This window comes from Vanessa cardui, chromosome 8, assembly GCF_905220365.1.
Source record: "Vanessa cardui chromosome 8, ilVanCard2.1, whole genome shotgun sequence".
Classification (NCBI taxonomy): Eukaryota; Metazoa; Arthropoda; class Insecta; order Lepidoptera; family Nymphalidae; genus Vanessa; species Vanessa cardui.
The window spans coordinates 10689699-10699574 of NC_061130.1; the positions used below are offsets into that span (position 1 = coordinate 10689699).

Here is a 9876-nt window from a genome sequence, read left to right on the forward strand (position 1 = left end):
AGATGTTTTTTCTTGGGAACAGTCTCTTAAATTTTGTTTCAGATGGAATGATTATTACTCATGTGTTTATAGTCCGTGGTGATTTAATCTACAACTGTAAAAAATGTTTACTTCTGAAATGTCAGTGATGTGAGATTTGTGAATAATCATTTAATAGCCGACTTCAAAGGTTATCAGTATGACTTTACTTTTTGTACATATTCTTAATAGCTGTTTATCATAGTCTGGATGGCTTTCTCGATGTTCAGATTATAGCGAGAGTGGTTTTAAACATCATTACATAGCATAAAACAAAGTCGCTTACCGCTGTCTGTCCCTATGTATGCATAGATCTTTAAAATTACGCAACGTATTTTGATGCTTTAAATATATAGAGTGATTCGAGAGGATGGTTTTTGTATACAAGGATAATATAGCAAGAAACAAGAAATTAGTACATTTAGTAAAAGCATTGCACCCGTGCGAAGCCGGGGCGGGTTATATTCTATAAGTCCATAAGTACATCAATCCATTGAAATTTCAAGTAGAAAATGTTGTTTCAACAATTGTTGAATTTGTGTCTTTATAGGTTGTGAATTATTTTAAATGCATATATTATAAATAATTCGGAACTCAAATAAAGAATATAAAAATCGTACTCATAGTAAATTTATTATGCGAAGGTCATAAACTACAGTCACACGCTAGTCTTTGAATTTATTTTACTGAAAAAAATAACAAGTATCTATATCACAATGTCATAAGATAGTTTAAATTTCCCACGTGATCGAACTATAATATGAAATCAATTTGAGCACCTGGGCAAAAGATTCACATGTTTTAAATCTTTAAATGCAATGCACTTACGATCGCAGAACAGTCGTACGTTCAAATTGATCGAGAAACTCTTTCAAAATCTACTGCGTAAAACAATTTCATTCAGTATGTATATGGAAGAAAGTTAATACTGAGAATTAATCACAAAACATCAACTTTTATATTTGGTGCTAAGGTATCTTGGCCCTATTATGGCCAATCCATGTCTACATATGTAGGTCCTTTAATCTGGATACACTTATCATAAAGGAATAGTAATTGTCAAAGATAAATTGAAAAATTTCTGTAAAATTCACGGCTTAACGTTTTCCGCCTAAACATTTCTCCTAACTCCTTTAAAAACCAGCCATTCGTTCAAGGATAGCATATTTTTGTTTCGTTGTGTATAATTTTTTGTTTTTATATGAACATGTGAATCTACTCTGTTCAATTTTATTTAATCACATACAGCAAATTAATATTTAATGAGTATTCTATAATTTCCGTTTTACAGAAGCGATAGAATACAAAAAAATCAATTAAGTTCCCCTTGAACTGTCGGCGAAATGGGCGGAGGGAAATCAGTTTGTTAATAAATTCAAATTTATTCGTTGATCACGGGCTCGTCTCGCTACTAACGTATTTAAAAAGTGATTAGAAGTTAAATTGACACAATATGAACTTTTTGTCCCGCTACGAAACTTAATCAAAAACAAAATTATTCAATTTGCATCGGAATATCTCTCTGAATAAAGCGATATTCTTATAAACTCGATATTACAAGTCCTAAGAGCATTTGATCTATTTAAGAATAATCTCAAACACAAACATACTTTTTCTATTTCGTTTAAATATAAATAATAAAAATAGAATGAACGCAAAATTCGCATAATTTAGAATGAGAATCAAGATTAAATTTACATTGTTGCTTTTATGGCTAAGGTTCGCAGCGTCTATTATGGTAAGGTATTCATGAAAGCAAATGTTTAGTCCCAGAGGGCGCGAGCAACGTAATGCAGAACTCCTGGCAGAAATGCGGAATCAACAACATATGTGAACTAACGTATGATAATTACTTTCTAGAATAATCCGCCAAAAGCTATAAATGCTAGACTTTCTTATTTATTCTTGACAGTTTAATCTCATGCTGAGAGATACAAATAAAAATATTGTTTCTCTTTATTAAATGTTTAGAAAAGACTAGGTAATCTTATTGAGTGTTACTATAGATATATACTTTAGATCTACCAACAATGAAATGAAGTTGCGAATATGTATGTATTGTAGGTATATATCCTATTCAAATGTTTGAACGACACTCAAAGACCCATAGCGCAGTAATGAGTCGCAGGGAAATCTGCGCCAGCCAATCTAAGAAATACACTTACATGCAAGACAATTCAAGATTATGGGTCTATATTTTAAAACTATGCCGGTATATGTTTCAAAGTAACGTAAAGATAATATCCTGAATTCTATGATTATTTATACATATATCTACATAGACTGTCTGAATGCTGAGAGCGCAAAGAAAAATGTGTCGACAACGTAACCGCACACTAGTAAAGTATTATGAGGTTTATCGAGTGTCAAGTTTATGTAGCTGTCACGCACACTGAGATAATAAATTAGGCTCGTATGTTTTAGTTCTTTTGTATTGTGACACTTTATCTAGATATATAAATACTTTTTAATTTTCCCTAGAGATACAAGGAAAGGAGTATATTATGGTACTTTTAGATACAACTAGCTATTTATAAGAATTAGATTTGTATGTTTTTTCTTGATATCTATCACACTGAAGTTAGTTTAAGTCTAAGACAGCAGAGAATAGAAAATATAGATCACATTTTCAAATTTCATATACTTTCATGTTATTAATTCGTCCCTTGCTTATCAGCAAAGCAAACCATCAAATGGAAATCAACATACTATAACATTTTTCAGTATTTACGTATTTATTTTATACGTGTATTTATTTTATGTAAGAAATATTATCCATTCCTTACATCACCAATGCACAATCAACCTTTGTAATTAAGATTTTCTGTCTTTTATGCCTGTTGTTGGTTTGGCTCACTAGCCCTTCAAACCGCAACATAGCAATACTACTTGTTTGCCGATAGAATACGTTAGAGAAAGTACCTCGTATGCATTAAAATAGTTTGTGACACGTATTACGTCACCGCCTAACCGCAGTGGAGTGGTGCGGTGGATTAAATTCTGCATCACTAATTTCCTAATAACATTATATATTTTTTTAATTAGATACATATAAATACTTATTAATAGTCGGTTAGTACTCAAGTTTCTAGTAAGCGAAATTAAGTCGTTACTACTTCTCAAATTCATTAATTACATATTTATGTATAGAACATTCTTTAACAAAAGATTTAATTTTATTATTAGGTGAAGTCGAAAATATAATAGGAATCATATTATAAAAACGAATACCTTGTGCCGGGAAGAATGTAATGACTTTTCAGAACTAGAAACTTGGTGCCAAACTTTAAACTAAAATAGAATCGTATTCTAGACTGTTGGGCATTTGCGAGCTATTTAACATATCAACTACATTTACTATTTTAAGGAAACTTGCAACGCAAGTATGATATTTGTGATATTGATATTTTGTTATCTTAAGCTTATAGGTAGCAGGAGTGAATGAAGAGAGAACCTACGACCTATTGAGCTGTTTAGCCTGTATTTTAATAATATAATACAAAATACTTTATTGTACAGCAAGATACGAAAAAGTAAATAATAAAGAAAAACAAAGTACAAAGGGCGATATCATTATGACAAAATTAATCTTTACATTAAATATCCGAACGGCGATGAGGTTTACGAATATTAAACAAAATATTGTAAGGAAATTAAAAATCAATGTTAAGTCTATATCTGATATATATCTAAGTTTCCTATTTCATAAAATATGTTCTTGCAAATAAAAAATTTTCGTCGATCGGAATCCTTATAAAAATAACCTTCAAAATTACATTACATATACGTACTTACAAAAGATACATGTATAATTAAATACAAGCAGTCTATTGTTACAGTATTATACAGTTAAATATATTTCGTACGTTTTGCTAACTCAAAGCGGCTTATCACGTTTTTAATATTCTTTTCTATTATATACATTTTATTCACTCGCGAACTCGATAATGTAATATCTTATTTTCAGTTTTGCGCAATTATTTTTTATTTCAATGACGGTGTCAATTTACATTCAGGTTTTATAGTAATTTTATTGTTTACTAGCTATACCCGCCCGCTTCGCTGGGCATTAGTCGTAGAAAAATATTTTTTTAATTTTTAATGTTGTAATTAATTACTGATAGCATGTACAAATAATCAAGAAACATGCGAGCTCTAATCAAATACTTAAAAATTATTTCATTTAATATTCGTCAATGATGTTCTCGATAGGCTGCAGATTGGTCATAACACCCATAAACTTATTTATCAAGATCATATCGTCTTTTTTTGAATCCGGAAACAGATATGATTTATGAGAATGTTTTTGTTGGTGTAATCTCAATGTAAAGTTGGTACGATGAAAATTTTAATTAAATTTCTATAGTCTAGAAAAGTTTGTATCACACAAAAACGTCCTCTATTATCCGGTTCTATTCATTACATTTACAACCTTGTCATCTGTATGTATCACGTAAATAAATGTACCCTTTGGCTTGAAGTTTTGATTGGTTGCATCGAATGTAATTTAATCGTTCGTTCTCGACCATAGCGTACATGTCAACAATGAATTGTTAAAACAGTTGACGATACTTCAGAATATGGTTAGATTAATTATCTCTAATAATACGATACGTATAAAAATCTAACTCTTCGATGTCATAGAGTCAGTCGTGAGATTATTTTGATACAGTCCGAGATGATATCCATCTTCTGCTCGCATTATCATAATTGGATAATCGTAATAATTGTCATACGATTGATATTTTTCAGCGACACCTTGATTGTTTTTGTGTCGCTTAGTGATAACAATACCTCGTTATGTAATTTCTGTACCGACAATTACAGCTGTGACTTGAGGAGCTATGGAAGCTTTAATACGCCTTTTATGCTCTGCGTTCTATCTGCATTGATAATTACTTTGAATCATTTGTTTTTTCACTTTCTAGAGCAGTTTTAGGCATAATCCTAAATTTAGCGATTATTTCTCGATTAGTTGTGGTACTGTACATGCATCAAAGATCAATCTTTTTCTACGTTGTCCGTGAAATAAATGTCCAGAGATTGGGGATTTTATTTAGATAATGGAAGAAGTGAACCAATCACATGATACACTTTAAGCGTAGACGCGAAATTATTGAATTGTACAATATTTGTTGCTCCAAAAGATGTCATTTAAAAGCATGAATTGTAATTTCTAATATACTGAAGGAAATATTTAGACTCCTTAATAGTTCCCGTCACGTAGGTAAGAAAAGGTTCTGATGATTCAACCAGTTGTGGTAAATACATTTTACCAGTGGAGTAGCATTTACCATCAGTTTGTTTAGCGTGACAATATGGGCATACTATATTCATTGAACCAATGATCACATCGGGATTCATCTTGTTATCATAACCTATATAGTAATTGAAGGTTGATTTATTGAGATTGGTTCTAGTTCTTGACTTAGTCTATTTTAATCGTTCATCATCCAGTCATTGGGCTTGTCAGGTTTATCAGTATCTCTCGATAAGGATGCTTGTTCGAAGATCTGGAACTTGAACATTTCGTTGACTAACTGTTTTGGCAGCTCTTAAAGTAGAAATTCGGATTCTATTTGTTTCTAAACGTATTTCTTGTTGGTGTGTTGTTTCCGTAGCTCTTTTGGATGACGCTACGCATATATTGTTGACATTACGATCTTCTATTTCTTCAATGGCATGGTGGTTTCAATTTATATAAATAAGTTGTTTTCTTTTTGGTTATGTGTCTTACGTTTACATTTTACTAAAGATTCATTGTTATTGGAGTTATGAGTATACTTACCAGTAACGATTATTGTTTAATTTCTTATAATCAGAACAGCTAATCACTTCTTCCCATATATGTAATTTATAATAATTATCTCATTTTAAAATGACAATTATTATTGTTGTGATTATTTTATGTTTATTGGCATATGACGGAAATTAAGTTAGTTGTTATGCTTTTTGAATAGATTTTCATTTTTTATTTCATATTTTATAATTATCGGTTGATCGGAATATAAGTGCATCGTGATACACGTAAGGGCCATCTGTTGGTTATTTTTAATGATACGGATGAAATAATTACTTTCTCCATAACACAATAGATAAACATACCAATTTTCATAATGATCGATCAAATAGTTTCTGAGTTTATCGATGACACACATACAAAAACATCCTTTTCGCTATCTATATATATACTTTTGTATGTATAGATCGCCTATGATTTGCGCAAGTACGTGTTTTTCCTGTATGCCAATTTTTATAAAGATACAGACACACCAAAATTTCAAAAATGGTAAAAATTAAGTCAGTAAAAGAACATAGTTATGACGAATTACGACAAAAATAAGTGTACAGACAAACTCTAGAGATTTATATAATAGTATAGATTTAGTACTGACGTGCAATAGCTTTATTATTAGCGTATTTTATGTATAACTTTGGTATTTCTATACCGATTTGTATGATTTTATTTTTATGAAATAGTTAATACTGTTAACTTTTGTAATTTGGGATGATTGAGAGTGTTATAATCGTAGGAATAGACAAATATAATCAGAAAGCTTCGAACTACTACGCTATTGGGAGTGACACGTGTTATTGTAAGTCAACCATAAAAGATAGACATAGGCTGTCATGGGATATTTTTTGTATAATTTTAAGGAGAACATTTTCGTAGTACATCATTTCTGTATAGATTTAACCATTAAGGCTAAACACGCGACGGAAGCTCAAAATATGGGGTAACTTCTCCCGTTTTTCAGACATTTCCCTTCACTGCTCTGCTCCTATGGACTTTAACGTGATGAAAAGTATACTATAACCAGCTCAGGAGTATGAAAAATTATTGCACCAAGTTTCGTTAAAATCCGTCGAGTAGTTTTTGTTTCTATAACGGTTATATGGACAGACAGACAGACAGACAAAAATTTTACTGATTGCATTTTTGCCATCAGTATCGACCCCTAATCACCCCCTGATAGTTATTTTGTAAAAATATTTCATGTACAGAATTGACATCTCTACAGATTTATTATAAGTATAGATAATACTATATCTGGTATGATAATATAAAACTTACTCGTACATAATACAAATATAATCTTTTGTTGATTAATATTATCCTTTATTTTTTTATTTCTTTAATAATTAATTCGTATTTATGAATCAGATAAGACTTCAGTTAAATAGTATATGTACACATCGTTGCTAAATACTTTTAAAGTAATGTGAAAAATGTACCTTACTATCAAAACTTAAACATAAACTGTCTTTTCAGGGTTTCATACGCAAGGGATAAAACGGGCCCTATTCCTAAGACTTCGCTGTCCGTCTGTCCGTTTGGCCATCTATCACATGAAAAGTGAGAGTTTGACATTTGAATTTTTATAGATGATGTATTTCTATTGCCGCAATAACAACTAGTACTAAGCATTGCGCTCGAGCCGTCGTGCCGTGCAGTCGTGTCGGAATTATATTGTTTTTATCAATGTTTCTCGGAAGTTTTTTACAATTACCCTCGCTTGTTTATTGGTTTCTGTTTTTCTGTCGCGTTATAATATTGAACTTGGCTTGTGAATGGACTTTGTTTTGCTTTGACGATTGGTTTTGTTGTTTGGTAATAGGTCTTTCATAGACCTATTTTCTCTTATTGTTGTTGTTTGTCGTTGTTGTCGTTGTTGTCGTTGGTTGTTGTTCCGAGTGTTGTTTTTATTGTTTGTTGTTGGCGATGGACGTCGATACCGAATTGTCGTCCGACGCCTTAGCTGGCCGTAAACGGCCTTATAGGAGTCTCGCAATTTTTAACTCTGATTCAGAAACTGAGACAGAGACGGAGATACGTACAGCTGCGAAATGCACACCGGCAACTCGTGGAAAAACGGCTTCGAGGGGCCGCGGTAGTGACCTCGCTCGGGCTAAGGCTGAGCTTAAGGCGAGGGTCGCCGAGGCCAGGGAGGAGGCTTTTGAGCGCTCTTTGAGAAGTAGAGCGTTCCGAAAGAATGTTTCGGAAGTTGTCTTGGGCTCCGAAGAATCCGCTTCGGATGCAAAAGAAACTCCTGCTAAGATGGGCACGGAGGAACTTCGCGCTGAGGCCGGCCGCAGCGCAGCCCTCATCTTGGAGGTGGCGCAAAAATCCTCCAATCTAAAAGGAGGATACGCTAAAAAACTGAGGGATTCAGCAGCTGCACTTCAGGGAATTGTAGATGCCCTGGCATCGCGGACTGAGGCGGATGAGACGCGAAAACTCCGCGCCGATAATGGCCGGCTGCGTAAAGAGATCGATAGCCTCAAGTCTGAGTTAAAGGCTCATCGCCGTGAGTTCGCGGAGATGCGGACCACGGTGGCAGTGGCAAATGAGACGTCCACCGGCTCTGCCCAGGATGCTCAGACGTTGGAGAAGTTTAAGACCTCCTTAATCTCATCGATCGGCGATATCTTCAAAGCCCAAATTACAAAATTGGAGGACCGGCTCCCGCCTGCGAAGATACAGCGCCCCCCGCTAGCTGCGGATAAAAGGCGGGAGCTACAGCAGCAACACACGCATTCGAATGCACAGGTGGCCCATCCGGCTCCGCAGCCGAAATCTGCTCCCACACATAAGCAGACGCCACCAGCTGCTCCAACGGCTCCTATTGCTCCGATAGCGCCGGAGACGATTTCGCCACAGATGGCTCAGGAGACGTCCTGGTCCACTGTGGTCAAAAAGGGGAAGAAGGGGAATAAGGCTTCCCCCTCTGCTGAAAGAATCTCGACGTCTGCGTCTAAGGCACCTCAAGTGGCTAAGCCCAAGCTGGTCGCCCCACGTACAGCTGCAGTTGTGGTAACGTTGCAGCCGGAAGCGGAACAAAAGGGTGTCACGTATGCTCAGATCTTGGAGCGCGCCGAGCAGGGCGTGAAACTTCAGGATCTCGGGATAAGTGGTGGCCTCAAAGTCCGACGCTCGGTAACTGGGGCCAGAGTGTTGGAACTACCGAGAGCACAGTCGGAACAGGCAGAGAAGCTGGCCGACAAACTCCGTACGGTGCTGGATGGGGTAGCCAACGTCGTCCGTCCCATTAAAAGGGTGGATATTAAGGTGACGGGGCTCGACGACTCCGTCACGAAAGAGAAAGTCATCGCCGCAGTCGCTCGCGAGGGGAGTTGCCCCATTGAGGCAGTTAAGTGTGGAGAGGTGTTACGTGGACCCGGATACATGGGTATGGTCCGCGTAACATGTCCAATAGCTGTGGCGAAGAAGCTATCTAACAATGGTCGACTCTTGGTCGGGTGGAGCTCGGCCAGGGTGTACGTACTGGAGCAGCGCCCTCTGCGCTGTTTCAAGTGCATGGGCCTTGGCCACACCAAGGCGCTCTGCCCATTTAGTGTTGAACGAGGCAGCCTCTGCTACCGGTGTGGTGCCGAAGGGCACAAATCGGCCGAATGCACTGGGAAGCTACGCTGTGCGGTATGCGTAGACGCTGGTAAGCCCTCTGGGCACCTGATGGGATCGAGAGAGTGCAACCCTCCCATCACGAAGGGTAAGATGGCCTTAAGCACCCACACCACTACCAACGCTGGACGGCGCCAAGCCGAGGAGGAAGCTGCAATGTCGACATGAGCACTGAATTCAGCTTTCTCCAAACAAATCTTAACCACTGTGCCGGGGCTCAGGACCTACTGCTGCAGTCCATGGCGGAGTGGGGGATCGACCTGGCTGTGGCCTATGAGCCCTATTATGTCCCTCCCCTACCTCACTGGGTAGGAGACGTGGACGGCACCGTGGCGGTCCTCACGAGGAGCGGAACGGGGCCTCCTCTCTCACTCATCGAGAGGGGCTCGGGCTACGTGGTGGTGGGTTGGAGAGAGTACGTAATTGTTGGCACG

General features: G+C 36.7%; 1 protein-coding gene across 1 annotated transcript; it reads left to right on the forward strand.

Annotated features, from left to right (window-relative positions):
• Positions 1 to 7741: 7741 nt before the first annotated feature.
• Positions 7742 to 9477, forward strand: LOC124531780. The gene is made up of 2 exons (XM_047106306.1): positions 7742 to 9402; positions 9468 to 9477. Exons 1-2 carry the CDS (start codon positions 7742 to 7744, stop codon positions 9475 to 9477), a joined length of 1671 nt encoding a protein of 556 aa, XP_046962262.1.
• Positions 9478 to 9876: the final 399 nt, after the last annotated feature.

Bases quoted from the DNA above. Each gene is read 5' to 3' on its own strand.
- LOC124531780 (XM_047106306.1), top strand. From the start codon at position 7,742: ATGGACGTCGATACCGAATTGTCGTCCGACGCCTTAGCTGGCCGTAAA.